We start from the raw sequence: 22,001 nt of genomic DNA on the forward strand, positions 1-22,001 counted from the left end.
CCAGCTTGCTAAGTGCTACATGGGGTTTGAGGAGGTTTTCCAAGGGAGATACTGAGAAACCCCACCTCTTGCAAAGTACAAAATGGCACAATTAGGCCATTTTAGATTCTGGATTCAATGCAGCTTACTGATATGGTAGGGGTTCCTCTTTGGAAGTTAATTTGAATTGCCTCACTCAAAAACTGGTAAGTCAGCAATGCTCTGTCTGGGACCTGCCTATTCTTTTAAGTGAGACCCTGGAGACCTGTCCAAAATGTTGCCCTGATGAAACCACCGCCAGTGCATCTCTTTGTACTCAAGCCTCCATCTTTTAAGTAGTCTTGCTTATACTGCTGTAGTTAACAGCAACATTAAAAACAATGCAATATGAAGATCTGGAACCACACAGGTCCACCAGGTAGCTGCTCCACTTTAAGGTTACTTGTACATAACTTACGATCCAAGTCTATGTATAAATTTGTGGCGATTGTGGTGATTTGCCTCCAGGGGAGTGTTTTTATTCTATTATCTCTGCAAGCATATTTTGGAACTCTGCAAAGCATGACTTTGGAACTCTTCACGGGTAGTGCTATTTCATGGAACCCCAAGAGCAAATTCCTAGGTCCTTCCTGGATTCTTGTAATAGCATCACCACACAACTTAAACTTAAATCTTTAAACTTAAATCCCACTAAAATTCATGGGACATTAACAGATGCAACCGATCCTGTAAACTTGAATTTTGGAAGTATTTTTGCTTAGGGAAAATTCCACAGGAGCTGAACCTCTCCTTTTACTTCTAATGTTAGTATTTGGGGAACATTAAAATGCAAAGGAAGTGTTTGTGCTGTTACTTTTTATGTTTAGAAAAGGTTCGCTCCTGTAGGTCACAATCTCTTTTTAGCTATAATGGAGAGAAAAACAGATGCTGGGATTACAGCGCCCCACTCTGGCCAAATAATATTAATGCATGTTTTCAATTTCTATTAAACGTGTCACTTATTTAAAAAAATGCTTTTGAGATAGAAAAAAATAAATGGCCAAGAAGAGTGCTCCTCAAAACACTAAATACTCAGTTATGCTTGGAAATCTATTCAAAGGTTGATGTCAAAATACTGTGAATTTGTCATTTTTTTGTAGAAAGCAAACTACCTGAATCTTTATCTATGGCTTCAACTTTAATGACAACTGCTCCTGGATCTTCATTTTCACAGATGAAAGATTCATATAGAGATCTGGTAAACACTGGAACTTCGTCATTCACATCGACAACAATTATTGTCAGACTCTGAGTTGCAGACAGAGCTGGGGTACCATTATCGAGGGCCACAACGGTCAGGTTGTAATATTCTTGGTGTTCATGATCCAAAGCAAAGGCGGTAGTTAGCAGTCCTGTTGTGAAAGGGAAAATTGTCGTAAGGATATAAAATTTCTCCCAATGCAGTTGGTGTTTCAGTAAAGCTTTTCTATGGCTCAGTTCAGCTCTCATGTCAAATCAATGGTTTGTGCAAACTATAGTTCAGATGCCAAACCAAGGTCTGAGTTGCTAAAGTACAGAGACAACATTACCATAAAGAAGATTTGCCTTTGCCTGCTATATCCACAAGGAAAAAGTCCCCTTTAAGGGATCACTTCCATTTTCATCAAAATGACACCCCCCCCCCTTCCTTGAGCCACTCATTCTCCACTGCAGCAGAAGAGATATTACATAAGACTTTCTGCCTCAACTTCTCCAGGTCAGCTGGAAAAGCTGGCCTCAAGGGAACAAACACCTATGCCTTATTTTCACACACCCTGTGTGATACACTAGATAGCTCCTATATCCCTGCTGACCTTCTCCATTTGTAACCTGCTTTTTGTTTGCACAAATCAGAGCTCAAAGCATAGTTTGCAAATGTGCTTCCAACCATTGCTTCCGATTCTGGATTGTGGGCCAAGTGCTGCTAAATAAATTACTAGTATGTGCCTTTTCCCTTACAGAGGTGCTTAACTTGCCCGTTTGCTTCTTTCCTTGACACTTTGTCACTGGGGCTGAGACCGACACTCAATTGGACCATGCATTTCTACAGTCCTTTAATATATGTTAAATTCTGTGTGGAAGCTGGTGAATGTTTACAAGTTTCCACAACACTTTTGCTCTATGTTCAATCAAAAAGTTGCTTTCAAGAGTTCAAGGAGATGGAAAGAATTCCCAGTGCGACTTCTATGGGCTAACTTAGCCCTTTTTACCCTTACCTGCAGTTTTATCTATTACAAATGGATGGTCTTCATTATTCGAGAGAAGATGGTATGTGACTTGTCCATTCCTTCCTTGGTCTAGATCCCGTGCAAGTATGTGATGCACTAATGAGCCTACCTCTGTGTCTTCTCTAACGTAGGAAAGAGGAGATGAAACGAAGCTAGGGTGGTTATCGTTGACATCTAAAATGATGACTTTTGCTGTCAATGAACTCTGCCTGCGATCAGTCAAGTTTGCAGCCTGATCTGTTGCTGATACTGTCAGGACAACAAATGGAGTCATCTCTCGGTCAAGGGGAACTGCTGTGATTAAGCTACCGTAAGAGGGGTGAATGAGAAAGGGATTTTCAGAGAAGTCATTCCCGTGTATAGAATACTGAAGGTTGCTGTTTAAAAAACTTCCATCTCCATCTTTTGCATTAAACGTGTACACCAAGGTGCCAACGGGCACATTCTCCTCTATCCCAATTACAACAAAGTCATCCTGGAAAGATGGTGAGTGGTCATTTTCATCTTTGACATCAATACTGAGGAAAAAAGTATTATTCTGTAGAGAACTATTCAGGTATTCGTTCACAACAACTCTAAGGAAGTAGTGAGATGCTGTTTCATAATCAAGTTCCTTGGAAAGAAACAGATCCCCAGTAGCACTGCTGATTTCAAATGGAACATCAGAATCTTCTTCAAATATGCTAAAATGCTGTTTTCTGTTGGAATATGGGTGCTGGTGAGGTAATTTTAGAGAGCCCAGCATTTGCGCAGGCCTAAAATTTTCTGGTAGGACAAAATGTCTGGTGTTTGGGGAGGGAACAGATCTCCCTTGGGGAAGTGGGATTACCTGAAACAAAAGAACAAAGTTTGAAAAGCGAAACAAGCAAATAGCACTAATACTCCTCTTATTTATTGAAAATATACTTTACTTTTTCTAGGACATTCATTGTTCTCAGCCTGAGCACATGTACTTCAGCTAATGCTAATATATCTCAGGAATTCAACAAGCAGCACAAGTGTTTACACTTAGAAGAGGCTTCTTGTCGACGCTCATTCCTCAGCCACAAATTTATCATTTCCTAATAGCCGAAAGAGTTCCTGTGCTTGTAAGAATACAGCCCACACAAAACACGATAAATGGTTTAATCTATCAATTGATTTTTCAGAAAGGTTATCAAACCACAGCAGGAATTGCTTTGGTGCAAATCTTTCTAACCGTCTCAAGCACTTCCAAGAATCATAACCCAACAGTCGCATAATCAGGAAAAACTACTAGAGGATTCTTTAAAACTAACTAAAGTTACCTTCTTTTTGGCAATGTGCTATGAATCTTATATTTATCTGGCAACAGAGGTCTTGATGAAGGCCCATAATTGAGGAAGGAATATTGGAAAAAGGAGGCTGCACCATTTCAAAAACAAATTAAAAGTGGCAAACTACAAAAGGTGCAAATCTCCTTAATACTATGCAATCTTCTGCATAACTTGCACAGTACTCACTGTGCAAACCACAAATGTTATCTCAACACAGTGTGTGTGTGTGTGTGTGTGTGTGTGTGTATTACAGTGCTCCTACTAAAAAACTTAAATTAAAGGTATTTATTCAAACTTCATAAGGTATGGTCTTTCTACACAGGGGCCAGCAAGTCTCCTTTACTGAAGCTAATCAGTAAGTATATCCCCTGACAGAATAGCAACTGTGGTTTGAAATGCACCAGGTTAAATCATGTTCAACACTGCCTGCATTTGCACAATTCCAATTTGCCACTTTTGTCTGGTCATACTGGTACAAACCAACAACAGTGATGATAAGTGAGTGTATTCAGAAAAGCAATCTCAGGAGGTTCCCAAGGTTTGGTTCAGAGGACAGTAAGTTCTCTTTAAAAAGTCTCTGATCAGGCCAAGAGTGTCAGGCAAAGGAACAATCTGATAAAGACAGAGAGTTGGATCCCATCTAAATTATTCATAATTAGGTCCCATTGATCAAAAGCTGTAATTGATTACAATGAAATTTATTTCTCATTGCTTCCAATGGGACCTAAGTACAACTAACTTAGTTTGCAACCAAGAGACACACACGTGTGTGTGTTTTAGAGTGTTTGCAAGTTTCCCACTAATTTCTCTTTTTAAAAAAGTGTATTGCCTTTCTCACTTTCACTGATGGCTTCCGCTTAATGAGGCAGAAATGTTTGGCACAACATTTGCAGTTCCTATATTTAAAATTGAGTAAAACATTTTCCCTTTCGAGTATTGGCTCAGCAGAGAAATATATGGATTGTGGGGGAGAGGGTGCTCCAGATACTTCAAGAAAACTATGTCTGTTTTAAATCAATACCTCCACAGTGATGACTACTTGTCCTTGAAGAGGAGGGACTCCCTGATCAGCTGCAGTGATTGCCATTTGGTAGCTTGAACGCCAATTGTACAAAAGAGCTTCAGTGGTCCTTAACTCTCCACTACTGCTGTCAATCTGAAAATGGCCTAAACTTTCCCCTGAAAAAGATAACAAAACTATTAATATACTTGCACATTAAGAAGTGCTATAGAAACAGTACATCACAGAACAAACCTAAGTCCTGAGGTGGTATCAACAAAGTAGTCCCGTTAGTTCGATTTTTGGCTGCACAGTAGAACTGCCTCTCATATTCCCCTCCATATGCATCCCCTAAATGTGTTATGGGGGCAGATCTGGGGAGGGGGAGAAAAGTTGCAGGAGAACTTCTATCACAGAAACGAAAATCCTTGTGCTAACACAACTACTTTGCCGAATACAATCCTGAGTGGCTGCAACAGATGCCTTCAATAAACACTGGGTGTATACTGAAGATAGAACAGATTGGTTACGCTGCATAACTATCAATATAAATGCCCATGTGTATACTTACGGACCATAAAACAAGACGAGAAACAATTTTGGTGAAAAATTGGCACAAAAACTACATAAAAATAGTTTCTGGTAACCAGAGCAGAACCAAAAACCTGACAACGGGGATAAAATATAATTTAATGCAACCATTCTGCACTTGACTACATTTTACAACAATTCCCAAATATTGATTCTGCTCTATTAAATATTTTCATAAATAATCTCCTGCTAAATGCTGAGTTTAGGCTCTCGGCATCAACTGACACCTACAACTTTTCTTCAGTCTGCGAGAGAACAATTATTGTCAGAAAACCTTCACTAGACAAGAGATGGGAGCCAGTAAACCAGGGCAGCATGTTCTGAAAGTCCCTGGCTGCAAAAGCTAGAGTGAACTGAACTTTCCCCCAAGCCCCTTATGGATGTACAGTACTTCTGTCTCTTGTCCTAATAGGAAGTACATGCACAGTTCAATGGACAAGATGCAAGGATCACAGCTGTAGAACACAGGAAGAAATGATCCAGAGCAGCTGCAACAAGGTGTGCTTGCATTTACCCCTGCAAAGGCACTGTAAGAGCCACTTCAAAATCCTTGTGTAGCATCCATATGGATTTTAGGCCCTCTGGAAACACAGAGGATGTGGTAACAGCTTTGTTGGCCTTACCAAATATCAAGGGACATGGCCTGAAGAGCAGACAGGATGCCTGAGGGAGGCCTTCATTATAAACCTTTAAGTGCCAGGCAAAAACGTTCCTCTTCAGCCAACCTTTTGGCTGATTAACACCTGATACTCTTTTAAATGCGTTGTGAGAGTGGGGAGGTATTTGTTTTTGTTTTTACTATGTATTTTTGTGGTTTTTATCTTGAATTTTTTATGCTGTGAACCACCCTGAGATCTATGGATAAAGGCCGGTATACAAATTTAATAAATAACGATAATAATAACATCCTACTGCCCAAGGACTCTGCAACACATGCCTAAGTCAAAACCATTTTACTCGCCTAACCCAGAGTCCAAATCAGAAGGAAAAGTGAATGGTAATTGTCAGTGAGTTAAGTTTATCATGAAGAACAATGGATATTTCTCCCTTTTTTAACCTAAGGGCCAGAGGGATTTCTTGATGCCTGCACCCAAGAATAAAAACAAGAAGACGCAGCACCAGTATCTGACAGCCCATTCCCTCAGGAGCCAAACAATAATGCTCTGCACCAGCTGTAGTTTCTGAACAGTGGTGCTATTTTATAGCATACCCTAACCCTAGTGGTTCAGGAAGGCAATCTCCAACTTCCATGGTTTACTTCCATGGAGAGGCCCAGAAAAGAGGTTTCACGTATCCAGTTTCTCACAATTAGGAATGAATGAGCTAGTCATTGTGGGGTTAGTGAAGTCTGGATTTCTTGCTTTCCCCCAAGATGTCACATGCAGTATGTGAAAGTATGTTCGGCTACAAGTCTTCCTGGGAGGACTTTAGGAAGTAGTTACTGTTCTTTCTCTGTTAAGGAAAAGAGGTAATTTGGTTTCCATGGTACTTTAGTTTGAGTTCATTCACCAACAAATAATTATGACAAGTATAAGCTGACTCTGGGATGCAAATTGGAGCTACGTTGAAGCGTAACAGTTGAGAAATGTAAAATTCATCTGTATTAAGATTGCATTATTCTCTACCAGTTTTAAATTCAGGGACACAAATTATTCTCGATTCAAACGGGCTAATAATCACAACTTTGCTAAGAAAAAAAAGCCAACATTTAAGGATAAATAACAATAATATTTGAATGCGAATAGTGTAAAAAAATGGTAGTTCGGCCATGTGTTTTATGTTGCAGAAGTGAAGAGTCATGTTTCAAAGACTAATAAATGTATCAATCAGTGTTAGAAACTGAGATATGAAAGCTAGGAGCTAAATGGCACCTCAAACCTAAGTTATGGGCACAACAACGGAATGTCTAGGCACACTTTTTAATAACAAGAATACAAAGCTGGAAATGAATGAACTGCAGCTAAAATGTTATGTTCATTTTTCACATGGTCTGGTCCTTTCCCTGCCCATCCCCCTACTATTATTCAGAGTGTCTCTTCTCCAGTCTTCAGAGAGTAGCTGGAAGTGGAGAGGCAGAAAAAGCTCCTCCTTTCCTTCCACTCTGCAGTTTTAATCCAAAATCTTAGGCGTACTACTGCACTCAGAGCTCAGAAACTGCTCGCGCTAATGAAATTCCCTGCTGCAAAATGCACCTAGAACAATGAGAGTTTCAAATACTGGTATCTAGGCATGAATTTTAATAGGCTATAGCCTAACTCATAAGACAGCAATAAAATATCGCTCTGTTAGGTTTCCATGGGACTTTTTTTTTTTTAAGTTTCCTCCTTTTGCTCTTTTTAATAAGGACTGTAAAAAGCTGGAGGCTCTGTCACTATTTTATGTTCAATGACTCCAGAATAAATGTGCAGTGCATGATCACAGATCGTTAGCACTAGAAAGGGTCATTTTAGACCTGGAATTTTTTAATTTTTTTTTATAAATAAGCCAAAACTAGGACCTAGTAAAAGGAAAGATAAGACCAGCATACTGCTTTCAGAGTCCAGTGTCCTGTTCTCAAAGTGACCAACCAGAAGACTGTGGGAAGCCAATTAGCAGGACATGATTGCAAACACAGTTTTGCTGCAGAATTTTCTCCAGCAAAGGATGAAATAGGATCTACACAAGCCCCCATTGTTTGCTCACATTATCTTTTGATCCCTGTCCCAGACTGTCATGGTCAACTCCTATAGGAAGAAGATTTCCAGTTAGTCATGGGAAAGGAAAGGTCATTTTCCCACTGGGACGGTGAAAGCATCTGCCTATAACAGATGAAATCCTAAACTACACTGAACATGTTTTACTTAGTGTTATCAACTTAATCCTGGGTGTGCTAAGTGAGTGCTTTCGATTAAGAATTCTAAACGCAACAAAAACAAGCGTGGAAGGATAAAAAGGTAGAGAGAGCTACTCCCGATATTACAAAGATCATGAAAGCATGAAGAGAGAAATGTCAATAATAATAAGTTTGAAAATTGGACATTTTTACAACTCTCACATTTAAAACTGAATATACCTCATAATAAGCAGGCAGCATGCCACATGTGATGGAGAGATGTGGGAATTCCACTTAATAAACTTGAATCAGCGTTTGATTCAGAAAAGAGAAGTTTCCAAGAGCAGCCAAGAACAGATCTTTGCCCTCAGTTTATGTTGTACGGTTACAACTTTGCCCAATGTATCTGGATATCGTGCACTTTCTTATCTCTACTTGAGAAGTAAGGATTTTTTTACCTGAGGACAATGAATATAACACGACCCCATTGTTCCCAGAATCAAGGTCCTTGGCAAACATGGTGGCAACCAGGGTTCCTGCTGGTTGCCCTTCCAAAACCTAATAGCAAGCAGATGGATTAAAATTAGACTTTCCACAGAAGAAAGACCAACTAAATTAATATACATTAAAGAAAGGTTCAAAACTAAAGTGCTAAAAGGGACTGGCAGAGTGCAAATGGAAAGGCTTTTTAATGGGCATCCAGACCCATTAAATGGGCTATTAGAGGGTGGGAGAATGGGCAGTTCAAAAAGAACATTTGGGCAGTTCAAAATTCCAAGTCATGCAGAAGTTGCATTACGTTAGGCAATGTGAAGAACTAATTGATAAAAATGTGAATAGTAAATTAAGTAGTCTGGGTCCCCCAGACCCTGATCAAGCATTCCCATTCTGTGGGATAAGCAGCTGCATAGAACCAACATGTCTATGGGCTAGTAGCATATGCAGCAAATGTAAGCTACAGTAAACTGAAAATTAAGTTTAAACAGATTTTACCTCAATAGTTTGATATATTAGAATCATGCTTGCCCTGATTATGTGCCAACTGTGCTTTTCAGCTGTTTCCCCATATTCTAACCACAAGATGGTGCTCAAAACAAATTTTCAAAAAATTATTGTGTGCCGCAGTAAAGACACTGTGAGGTTTAAAAGGCCTTTTTTGCTTACATTGGTCTGTAAAACGCAAATTTAACACCTACACTGGTTGGAACATGCGTTTCATTTAAAAACAACTCTTTCACATTCTGTCACACATGAATAGCATTCATACGCGACACAAAGGTGCTTCTTCAAGTTACACATGGATAAGAAAGAAAGGGATTTCAATCTGTTCAAACCTTGACATGTAGCTCTGCTCCAGACAGAAGCTGCGGGAAGCATGGGTGGTTGTCATTGAGGTCGGTAACAGAGATATAGACTGTTATTGTGGCATTATGTTGCGGGACCCCGTGGTCAGTCACCAGAGCAATCAGGGAGTGGTGAGCCTGCTGTTCATAGTCTAATGCAACCCAGTTTATAATTTCACCTGGGGGGGGGGAACAGTGATAAAAAAAGAGCATTATGGGCTGCATATAACAGGTTTTAACAAGCTGTGCACGCTTTACAGCACACTCTGCCTTAACCACGTCAGTCACTTGATATGCACACTGCATACTATAGAAAGCCAAGAGAGATCCTGTCACTCAGCATATACTTGTGTACCCTGGGGTCATTATAACTTCGCTGGACTCCAAGTGACTCCACTTCACACAGAAACAGCTAACTTTAAAGCCAGATGGCTGCTCTAAAGAAGCCAAAATATTTCCTTCTTCCAGCCAGCAGAAAAGAGCAAAAATTATTTTAGTTGTTAGCCAGCTGGACGAGACATCATATACCAGGGACTTCTCTTCACAGACCCTTTGGGGGGACCAGCAAGCATTTTCTTCACTTTGCAGTAGGAGCTGAGGATATTCTGCAGCCCTGCAGCCCCTTACCACGACCAGCTGGCCTTCTTTATCGCAGGATTTTGGGTGCTTCGTAAGAAATCCATTCCTATGGAACTGTGCTGTATTTCTTTGATCTCACACTATCTCTCTAAACCCAGCTATATTAGCCATTCTGCTTTCCTCATTTTCCAGACGGCAAGCAGTGGAGAGTAGTCTCAGATTCCACATCTGTGTAGTACAAGGCCTCTCCCACCAGCTAGCTCTGTCACTCGTGCCTGACTTTTTATTACACAATCCCTTCTGATTGATTTTCAACGTTTCATTTTATCTTGTTAAAATACCTGTCTTTGTTTATCCTGGGTTTTGGCATTCGATTCATCCAGCGACCTTCACCTCCTCAAATGCTAATCCTACATTTCACATAGTTGTGATACAAAATTATTAGACATTTTCACACCAATGTCCTTGAATTGTGTCCAAAGCCACAAGAGTTCCAGCTACAGATATAGTACAGTGGAAGGGAGCAAGCAGTAGGTATAAATTGAGATCAGGGTAGATCCTTCACCAGGAAGAACAATGGAAAGTCAGCTGATAGCAACACAACAAACTGAAAGCCAGTGGATCAGTTAAAGTAGAAGAGATGTCAGGTATGGTAAGAATGGGATAGTATTAGGAAGAGAAAGATGTAGGCAGGTCCCAGGGCAGGCCTGGGAAGATACAAATGGAAGACTGCAAACGTTTTAAGAAAATGTTTTAAGATTCAGAGATGGGCATGAAAAAAGTATGGAGGTATCAGACTGGTAAGTCTGACCAGCATCTGTCCTGGAAGTCATCTGCTCAGACCATATGTAATGTATGTGTGGAATGGTGGAACTGCTTGCCATCCAACTTTGCACTTTTGCAGGGGTTTGAGTGTTGTCCCTGACAGTGATCTGTAACCATCTTTGCTAGCAGTTTTCACAGATACTTGTGATCAGCAGTACCATGCTCGTTCCTTTGAGCTGCTGATCACTGCTCAATAATAGCTCAAAGGTAAAAGAAAGAAAGAAAGAAAGAAAGAAAGAAAGAAAGAAAGAAAGAAAGAAAGAATACTACTAAGTGACCTGCAGGTAATATTATTTACATTTCTGACTTTTTAATATACTGACAATTCACATTGCAAAGCCTATCATGAGTTTTGAGTGTATGCAGAAGCTAGATCCATCACTGGAGAGAATTCAGTTGTTCTCTCTTTTGTCTGCCTGTTACGTCCCACTGTTTTCACCCTGAATTTGGACATGCAAATTATATTCATTCACACACACACAGAGAGAGAGGACAAACACTCTAGTTTAGCAGAAAGCTTAACATCCCGCAAGGAGAACAGGGAAGATTATTAAAACATATTACCTGTATTGGAATTGATTTTGAAATATTTTCCATCTGATAAGAGGAAATAGGAGAGCTGCGCATTTCTTCCAGAGTCCTTGTCAACTGCGGCTATTGTGCCAACCACACCTTGGGCTAACGAACTCTCCTCCACGTCAAAAAAATAGGCATCACGCAAAAACACGGGAGAATTGTCATTTTCATCCATTACGTTAACTATCACTGATGTACTTGCATTCTGCCCTGACTTATCTGCTGTGCTAGTAACAAAGGCTCTAAAACTATGCATTTGTGTAAGTTCATAATCTAAAGGATTCCGTAGGTAGATCACACCTGCTTCTGGATCAATTCTAAATGAAGCAGAATCTATGTTATGCTCCAAGGAGTACACAACATTCCCAGGGGTACGCTGGGGATCTAACTTCCGGGCTTGGATTTGCAGAATTCTGACACCTATGGGTGCTGCTTCACTGACTTCCACCTGATACACCAAATTTTCAAAAGTCAATGTAGGGCATCCCTTATGCTCATCGATTACCACTCGTAGGATCAACAGAGAACTCAAGGGAGGACTTCCATGATCTTCTGCTGCAATGTGCACCACCGTGTGTTCATGCTGTTTATCACTATCCAAAGTTCTGGCAAGGTACAGTACCCCGAGAACGGGATCAATGGTAAAAATACTTGATTGATTGCTTACAATGGCGTACCGGACTGCGCCATTTAGCCCACTGTCTTTGTCCTCCGCATGAGCGATGTAAAGAGCTGCGCCAGGCACCGTGCTTCGCGATATATTAATCTGGTCAGATTCCGACACAAACACTGGAGGGTTGTCATTGACGTCAATCACGGTTATGTTGACCTGGGCACTGCTGTAGACAGGGGAGCTTCCCAACTGTGACTGGACTGTGAGAAGGGTGTGATAATGGGCTTCATGGTCGAGCTGCTTCTTAGTGCGGATGATTCCATACTGAGGGTCAATGGAAAACCTTCCGTAGGGATCACCGGAGGAAATTCTGTAGGAAACCGTTTCCAATAAATCTGTAAAGAAGATTAAAAACAAAACACACCCCCATGTCAAAGAAGAGACATCCAATTTGTTAGAAGATCCACTTAGCTGAATATGCTCTAGAGCATTTGAGAAATGTATGGCACAGCAGTGCTAAGTGAGTTGAACAGTTTAAACGCCTCTCTGGATGTTTGTTTCCTAAGTTTTTGCGTTTTCTTTCTTGCTGTAATCTCTAGGGTGTAGTAGAAAAAAATGGATGCTGTGCAGACCAACTTAAAGGCACGCAGTAAGCCCATTTACGAGATCTGTATTTTCACCCCATAGGTGTGATTAAATTTTATGAAGAAATAAATATCATTTCTCACATTTAAAATTATACAGGAACTCTTTCCAACTAGGTCAGGTTGAACAGAGGAATTCCACTCTAAGCAGACACATAAACATTCCAGTATAGCCTAATTTTAAGACTCTAGTATAACTGTTGTGAGAACTAAGGGTCAAAACCTCAACCCACTGCACAAACCAGGAAGCTGTAACATATAGAGTGCACACACAGAGTGGGGGAAGGAGAGGCTCTCAAAGCCTAGGGAAATTGACTTTTCCCAGGAAACCATGGAGAGTCAGTATCAAACCTTCCTAGGCCACTGCCAGGCCACATCCTGTAAGTGTTGCAATGTATTAAGTAATTAAAGCGTTTGCTTATGTAGAGGAGAATGGCAGAATATGTAAAGCCACAGATGCATCTTTAGTCTCTCACTGTGCTTCTCAATATATATAGTGTTCAAGCTGCTTAAAAAAGAACAGGAGTCCCATGGCACCTTAAATACCCACAAATTTATTGCTAAAAGCTGCTATTTCAGCTCAACTATTCAATTCAGTTTTAACAGGCTTGTTTGAACATAACACTAAGCAGCTCAGTCTTTGCCAACCTGGTGTTTTAGACTACAACTCCCATCAACCCTGACCACTAGTCATGCTGGCCTGTGATGATAGTAGTTATAGTCCAAAGCATCTGGAAGGTTCCAGATTGGGGAATCTGATCCAGGTTTGTTTGAAAGTGTTAACCCAGCCCAGCAGACTAACCATGGTTTGTTTTCTGGCATTAAACCATAGCACAAACCCACGGTTTGTTTTTTGGCTTATCAACCATGGAATTTTTTAACTATAGTTTTGTGTTTTGTTGGAAAACAGCCTTGCTTCATCATGGTTTGTTTGGACACCCTGGTCCAGTTGATTGCCAAGCCACAAAGACATGAGGCAGGAACAGAAAGAAAACTAACTGACCTTTGGAAAAGCAAGGCATGGTTTTGTGTGCTCATCTGTGAGGCAACGTATTGTTTACTGAACGAACTGCAGCTTAGTGTTACGTGTGACTGCAGCTGTTTTGTGACAGAAATTCCTTTAAACATTCAGACTCATTTCCCCCAATTTTCTTATATGCCATAAAAGGTAAAGGGACCCCTGACTGTTAGGTCCAGTTGAGAATGACTCTGGGGTAGCAGTGCTCATCTTGCTTTATTGGCCGAGGGAGACAGCATACAGCTTCCGGGTCATGTGGCCAGAATGACTAAGCCACTTCTGGTGAACCAGAGCAGTGCATGGAAACACCGTTTACCTTCCCGCCAGAGCTGTGCCTATTTAGCTACTTGCACTTTGACGTGCTTTCGAACTGCTAGGTTGGCAGGAGCAGGGAGTGAGCAACAGGAGCTCATCGCATTGCAGGGATTCGAACCGCCGACCTTCTGATTGGCAAGCCCTAGGCTCTGTGGTTTAGACCACAGTGCCAACCGCTAGTATTTGAACACTAATTGTTTCAAGCAACTTTGCCTACATATAAACAGTACTCATTTTTCACTACCACAATTTCTCCTAGTCCATTAAGGAATACACACATAGGGCACATTTTGCATGCTAGTTACAGAGCTCACACATTGAGGATTCCAATAAAGCCTCCTTCCCTCCCCTCCTAAACCATGCACACATACAGCATGACAGCACATTAGGAAGCATGGAGGAAGGGGGCCTGTGAGCCTCCCCATCTCGACCTAGCAATATCCTACCTTGATATGGCTGCATGACTCTCCATGCGTGCAGGTGAGGAAACAATCAATGAGCCCAGTGTACCTTGTAAAGTTTAACTGTTATAATGGGAGTACTTATTTTTTAAACATACTGTATGTATGTATGTATACGTGTTGGTTTATATCTCTTTTAAGATCGTCTCCCAAGAAACCACAAGGAAACACTCAAATGTGGGAAAATGCACTAGTTTCTTAAAGGTAAAGGGACCCCTGACCATTAGGTCCAGTCATGGCCAACTCTGGGGTTGCGGTGCTCATCTTGCTTTATTGGACGAGGAAGCCGGTGTACAGCTTCCGGGTCATGTGGCCAGCATGACTAAGCCGCTTCTGGTGAACCAGAGCAGCGCATAGAAACGCTGTTTACCTTCCCGCCAGAGTGGTACCTATTTATCTACTTGCACTTTGATGTGCTTTCAAACTGCTAGGTTGGCAGGAGCAGGGACCAAGCAATGGGAGCTCACCCCACCGCGGGGATTCGAACCGCCGACCTTCTGATCGGCAAGCCCTAGGCTCTGTGGTTCAACCCACAGAGCCACTCGTGTCCCATTAGTTTCTTACTATTACACTAATTCAAAACCTAGTTTCACATTTAGTTGTGTGCTTTTCTCCACTGAAAGAATAAAAAGAACATTTAACACAATATTGGTTGCATATGTCTGTAGCCTGTAACAAATCAGGGGGCGCTGGAATCTGTCTGAATGTCTTCCAAGGCCACTTACTCAAGGGCTCCCTTGCTTTCACCGTTCCGACGGCACTTCCTTCAGGGGCATCTTCGGGGATGGAAAAAGTGTAACGTGATCTCTCAAAAACAGCAGGAGCCACAGCCGTCTGCAGGATCTTCACAGTCACAACTGCATTAACAGTGGAACCAAGGCCACCTCCATCCCGGGCAGAAACAGCCAACAGCACACTGGTATGTTCCACGTTACTGAGAGATGCTATCAGGTAGACAATTCCTGTAAAGAAGAAGAAAAGGTGAACAAATGGGACAAGAAAATTATCTCTCCCTGTCATTTCTGAAGTTCAGAAGTGTTAGCCACAGAACTGATGTGTACTTAAAAATAAAAATGTGTCAGCAGCACCACTGCAAGAGTAGAAAAATGAAAGTTCACCTATATCATTTATATATTTTGGAACACAGTTTCTGTTTGCTGTGGATTTGGACACCTCTTGGGATAGTATGACCAAATTTCGCACAATGGTTCCTGAGTTCAAGCATCAGGATAGAGTGGGGTGTTTGAATGTAGAAACAAGCCTACGGAGTAAATTTTACATTCACTGTTCTGCACACTTTTGCCTCTTGCCCAACCCACTGAAAATGGTTCTCCATCCTGGCCTAGAAGAAGGCAATCAAATCTAGCTCTGCCTACTTGCTCATGTCTTTAACAATTGTCCAGTTTCTTCCAAGCCTCCTAACCATAAAAGAATCTGCAATGCAGCCTTCAGCTTCTTTGCCCTTCCAAAGAAGCCTTGCCATTATTTCCATTTTGGATATGTGAGCAGTGATTTAAATCCACTTCCTCCATTTTCCAATACCCTATCCATGGGACAAGGGTGGTGCTGTAGTCTAAACCACTGAGCCTCTTGGGCTTGCCGATCAGAAGGTTGGCGGTTCGAATCCCCGCAACGGGGTGAGCTCCCGTTGCTCTGTCCCAGCTCCTGCCAACCCAGCGGTTGGAAACATGCCAGTAGATATATAGGTACAGCTTTTTATTCCTTTTTTATTCCATCAAGGTGTTCTGTTGCACCAGAAGTGGTTTAGTCATGCTGGCCACATGACCCAGAAAGCTGTCTGTGAACAAACACCAGCTTCCTTGACCTGAAAGCAAGATGAGTGCCACAACCCCATAGTCGCCTTTGACTGGACTTAACCGTCCAGGGTCCTTTTTACCTTTTACTCTATCCATCCACAGGGTCACATGAATGACCCTCATTCCATGCATTCCCTCAGATGGAAAAAAACACAAATTAATTTTAGAGAATCCAAGTTTGTTTGTTTCGTTACAGTCCATTAAGGGATAAAGTTGTTATTAAAAACCTAGATTTCACCCATTTTCATAATCAGGACTATTGACTGCACTTCAGTATCATACCACTCACACAGATACCAAAAGGAATAAACTTCGGGGGGGGGGGGTTAATGCCAAGTTGGTGGAAACCAAAGGAAAGCAGAGTGTTCTTGTACTTGAACCCTGTTTGCGGGTTTCCCACAGGCATCTGATTGGCCACTATGAGAACAGGATGTTGGACTAGATGGGCCACTGGCCCAATCCAGCGGGCTCTTCCTATGTACTTAAGACCACAAGCATATAAAAAGCACTTTACTTTTTCTTCAGGATATCCAATATCTGTCTCATTTTGTTTAAAACATAACACTGGTCAACAACAAATTTGTTGTCTGTGTTTTTTCAGTTGATTTAGGACGAATTTGATGCGCTGAATCCAAAAATCACATTGGTTTTGCTCAATCAGGTCAAGTTTTTGAGCTATGGCCACATGTCATTTTTTAATGTTTTTGTTCACATGTACGCTTTTGTGGAGCATTTTAGAAGAAGTTGGTGGAGGTAAAATGCCATGTTGAATAATTGTTTTGATTGGAAATGATTATTTTAATGGCAAGAAGTATTCAGGTCCGATAGTTCTGGGTGATTATGTCAAAAAGGGATCAGTTTGAAGTCATAAAACCTCGAAATCTTCCATAAATTGGTGCGGCAAAGCATAAAGTTGGGGGATCAAAACTAAGTTAATGGGGCAGCCACCCCACAAAGTGTATAGGAAACTCCACCCACGCATGCGTCAACTTATGACTAATTTGAAGGAAAAAACCTCCTCTCTGACAGTGCTCGCATCAGCTTCTTCCGCAACAGGCATCAAGAGTACCTCCGTTTTTTCTCGGAAGAGAGGGATTTGGTGTACTGTGCAGATATTGCGCAGCTTCTGCTCAAGCTTGGAGTGCCACAGTATGAACCAAAAGATTGGAGACTGTTCATTGACAGCAGCAAGAGATCACTGAAATGTGTTCTGCTACACAACGGCAACCAGTTTGCCTCTATACCCCTGGCTCACTCGAGTACACTGAAGGAGAACTACGAAGCGGTGAAGTATGTGCTGGAGAAAATTGGTTATGATCAGCATAAGTGGTTTATTTGTTTTGACCTGAAGATGGTGAACTTTTTGTTGGGAAAACAGTCTGGCTTCACCAAGTACCCATGTTTTCTGTGCATGTGGGATAGTAGGGACCGTGCTCAGCATTACACGAAGAAGGACTGGCCTGTGTGGGAGGAATTGGTACCTTGCAAAAAAAGGAACGTCATCAACGACCCTCTGGTGGACAGAGACAGAATACTCTCCCCACTGCTGCACATCCAGCTCGGCTTAATCAAGCAGTTCACCAAGGCTCTGGACAAGGATGGTGACTGCTTCAGTTACTTATGCCAGGCTTTTCCAGGATTGACCATGGAGAAGTTGAAAGCTGGCATCTTTGATGGTCCTCAGATCCGTCAGCTCATCAGAGATCCAGAGTTCAGAAAGTCAATGAACGAAGTGGAACTGGAAGCGTGGAAGGCATTTGTTCTAGTAGTGAAGAACTTTCTTGGCAACAATAAGGCCAGAAACTACGCAGAACTTGTCAACAACATGCTCTGTTTTCAGAAACCTGGGCTGCAACATGAGCATCATGATGCACTACCTATTTTCACATATGGACCGGTTTCCTGAGAACCTGGGTTCAATGAGTGACGAGCAGGGGGAGAGATTCCATCAGGACATGAAAGAGATGGAGACCAGGTATCAGGGTCGCTGGGACGCAGTCATGATGGCTGACTACTGTTGGACTCTGAAGAGAGACCTCCCTACCGCTGAGCATTGCTGGAGTTCCAAGAAACGGAAGTTCAAGCCCTGAAGTTTGAAAAATGGTGAAGCAACATGCAATTTACATGTACTTACCTTTATCAATGCCCACCATTCAGTTTACAGTAAACCTGACCTGATGGAGAGAAACGGATGCCATTTCCTGATTCAGCAGTGCAAAAATACCCTAAATCAGTTGTAGAAATCTAGACAACATTCAAAAAGTAAAAAATTGTTGAGCAGTGTAATCATACACATATGCTTGATTCTAGGTGGTGTGTTTTCTAGCCAAACGCTCTTGCGCATGTTTTTCACTTAATATGGTTCAAACTAATACGCTATTTCTTCTGTTTTGAGCATTATTGCAGAAGATACTGTGTTAGTGCTGTTCTGCTAACACTTGCCTAAGAGTTCACCCTGTGCTAGAATAGGCAAGTTCTCACACTTCTGTCTGTGCAAGGGAATGTGCAAGTGGAAGAACATATTTCAGCTAGGCTCTACTTGCGCAAGCAGCCCATCCATGAGTGGGAGATGCCTTCAACATCTGAAAGGGCACTTCTGGAACCAACCTATTACCTTTAATTCTCATCTGTTATAGACTGAGGCACAGGGCCAATGACTTCATTTATTAAAGTTTAGTTTTCAACAGAGAATGTAGGGCAATAGAAGGCATGGAAATTCCATGATCAGGTGTAATGAAGAAGAGGAAGAGGAAGAGGAGGAGGAGGAGGAGGAAGCCACCCTATATGTTTTTTTTATAATAATGTTTATTAATTTTATAAAACAAAAATCCACATAGATAACAACAAGATCTTTCTCATTAACCACGTTTCATTCACATCTTTGGACTTCCTCACATCTCTTGTTACTGCTTTCTAAACACATAGATTTTTCTAGCAAATTATTCACTTAATTCAATTTATATCATTTAATTATCCAATATTAAATCTCAAATCTTATAATTTAAAAGACTCTAGTTCTAACATATTGTTCATCCAAAGTTTGTCTTTTCTTTCAGTCACATTTAAATTTATATTCTTTGTAACTAAATTGTTGGAACCATCTTATTGCGGATCTTACATCTTTCTTAACATTCATACAGTTTACAATATTTTTGTAAATAGTCCTTAAATTTCTTCCAATCCTCCTCCACCAATTCTTCTCTCTGGTCTCGGATTCTGCCAGTCATCTCTGCCAATTCCATATAGTCCAAGAAGCCACCCTATATGTACTCGCTGGAGATCAAGACCACTTCATATGCCTCATGCAGTCAGACCATCAGTATTTTCTATACTGACTGACAGCAGTTCCAGCATTTCAGACAGGAGTAGGAAGAATGGTGAATAACAAGATCTGACTTAACAATGTAGAATTGTTTAATCAGCTGAATGACTAATTTGGGATAAAGCGTTAAGGAGGAGAATGGAAAACAGATGAAGCAGATAAATACTTACAGACAACCAAAAGGTGCAGTTCACAAAATTTCCATTTTACACTGCCAGACCACTACAAAAACAAACTGCCTCTTGACCACTTTAAGTGTGTGTGTGTGTTTTATAGCAAACACAGAAAACAGCAAATATTGTTTACCCAGAGTGAAAAAACACTGCAGTAATTCAGCAGAGATGGAGTAAAAAACACGGCTACCTTTGCTTTTCCATGCCTTGGAGAGTAGCAGAAAAACCCCTGGGCAGCATGTGCAACAAAGGGAAGGTAAGCTGAAGAGGGACTTTGCACTTTGAGGATAACATCCCACCCCCAATATGGTACCCCCAACCAGTAGGTAATACTACCCAGTTTGGCTTCAATTGATTCTTTCACCTAGTGCACCATCCAAAACTGTAGTGGACACTACAGTACACATACTGCTGGTGTATTTGTGTCATTCTGCATCTAGTCTACTAAACTATGGAAGAGGCATGTCAGCTAAGGCGCAGGTGTGCCCAATGGCTCTCTTGCTCCTGCCAAGATGTGACCTCAACACCTACAGCCTTTGCTGCTTCTGCCACTCATTTTATAAGGGAATCTCAGAGATCTTCTGCTGCCCTGGTTCCTAAGGTTCCCCTCTCTCCACCCCATCGACCACTTGAAAATTGCTGAGCATCTTGGTGGAGCACTTAACTATTTTTCTGCCTGTTGCAGCAACAATAGTAACGCGCTGCGTCAGAAGAAGAAGAAGAAGAGAAGAAGAGTTTGGATTTGATATCCCACTTTATCACTACCCGAAGTAGTCTCAAAGCGGCTAACATTCTCCTTTCCCTTCCTCCCCCACAACAAACACTCTGTGAGGTGAGTGGGGCTGAGAGACTTCAAAGAAGTGTGACTGGCCCAAGGTCACCCAGCAGGTGCATGTGGAGGAGCGGAGACGTGAACCCGGTTCCCCAGATTATGAATCTACTGCTCTTAACCACTACACCACACTGGTCAGATGCTGTATGGTTTTTTTTTTATTGTATTTGTATTGCTTCTTTTATTTCTTATATATTGCATTTCATTGTACTCCATGGAATTCAAACAGCAATACAATAAAATAGATAATATGAGCAACTAAAATCAGTCTATTGAATGCAATGGATGTGCTGTCTTCCATCTTCAACTACAAATCCACAGACAGTGAACCACCTCAATGAAGCTCACAGACCACTGGTGGCCCATGAACCAAAGCGTGGCACACCCTGCTCTACTGAGACTCCCACATTCACTTCAGTAGCAGAACAACTTCCATCCTGAAGGTAAGGAGAAAGCTGTGGCATATAAATAGCTCCATTTGCACATTGGTGCTACTGAGCGTATAATATTGAAGGAATTAGATCTGTTAAACAAGATCTACATAGATCTTTCACTCAGAATGGGAAACTTATATTTCATATTCAGCTGCAAGTAATCAGAGAAACCCTATACTAATAATAGGATTACTCTCAGTGCATATATTATTATTTTTGCAGCACCTGCTGCACAGAAAATGAGATTTTACCCTATGGTACATGCACAGCCCCCGGTATGCTTCTTTCTGGTTCAAACTGTAGGGTGGATTAGAGCGAATCAACGAAATTACCTGTAGCCTTTGTTAGGCATAGGCTTGCATTTACCTGGATACAAATCCGCTTACCTCCAGGTAAGTAACATGCTGATTGCTATACTAAGTTAAGTACTGGTAACCTGACCTTTGAGTAAATGCAGAAACCACAGCCCACATTTCCCAGCATGAGGCAAGCTGACAGATGGCTTCTACTTTGCCACCAGCAATTAATACAATGAAGGGCACAGATCACCTTAGTTCTGAGCAGGCAACTCATCAGTTCCTTCCTGGTACAGAAACCAAGAATAAACTATGAGGTACACCCAAGCCATAACTGGGGAAGATTCTTCAGGTGCTTGACTGGTGGGTAAGACTCTCAGCTGGCTCACAGGGAAGGCAGATTAGCGATCCAGCCCACCCACCAGATCCCCACCCCTTGTGTAGAACTTTGATTCATTTTTACCATTCTTGCTGTTCCAGAAGAAACTAATTTACAGCATCCTCTGGCCAGCAGCCCTGTGGCTGGCTGGAAACCAAACTTACTGCAAACCTCAAATTCATCTGTGCCTGCTCTGCCCACCACCCTGCATCATGTAGCATTGCATTCTGGGCATTCGGGATTTGCTTTCAATCAGCTGCATGGTGCAAAACAGTGGCCATCTGCCTGCAGCTTCTAATTGGTTGACTTGCTTGTTCTGCCAATTTATTTAACATTTCTGATACACAGCTCTTTAACTACAGGTAACTAAAGCATGTGTGAAGTATGCATTTGTTAGTAGTCAACAGCAGCAGGTAGAATGAAGTAGATCATTCAAATGGACTGGTTTACT

At 41.5% G+C, this 22,001-nt stretch overlaps 1 protein-coding gene across 1 annotated transcript in view; it reads right to left on the minus strand.

Annotated features, from left to right (window-relative positions):
- Window positions 1-22,001, minus strand: part of DCHS2 (dachsous cadherin-related 2) — a 109,870-nt gene that overhangs the window by 25,063 nt on the left and 62,806 nt on the right. The window contains exons 4-10 of the mRNA XM_079990404.1: window positions 15,023-15,259; window positions 11,235-12,254; window positions 9,258-9,445; window positions 8,382-8,481; window positions 4,542-4,699; window positions 2,214-3,054; window positions 1,131-1,370 (exon numbers count right to left, since the gene is read on the minus strand). Coding sequence (XP_079846530.1) covers window positions 1,131-1,370; window positions 2,214-3,054; window positions 4,542-4,699; window positions 8,382-8,481; window positions 9,258-9,445; window positions 11,235-12,254; window positions 15,023-15,259 — 2,784 coding nt within the window. The remainder of the gene's footprint in view (window positions 1-1,130; window positions 1,371-2,213; window positions 3,055-4,541; window positions 4,700-8,381; window positions 8,482-9,257; window positions 9,446-11,234; window positions 12,255-15,022; window positions 15,260-22,001) is intronic.

Source organism: Podarcis cretensis (assembly GCF_951804945.1).
Source record: "Podarcis cretensis genome assembly, chromosome: 9".
Lineage (NCBI taxonomy): Eukaryota > Metazoa > Chordata > Lepidosauria > Squamata > Lacertidae > Podarcis > Podarcis cretensis.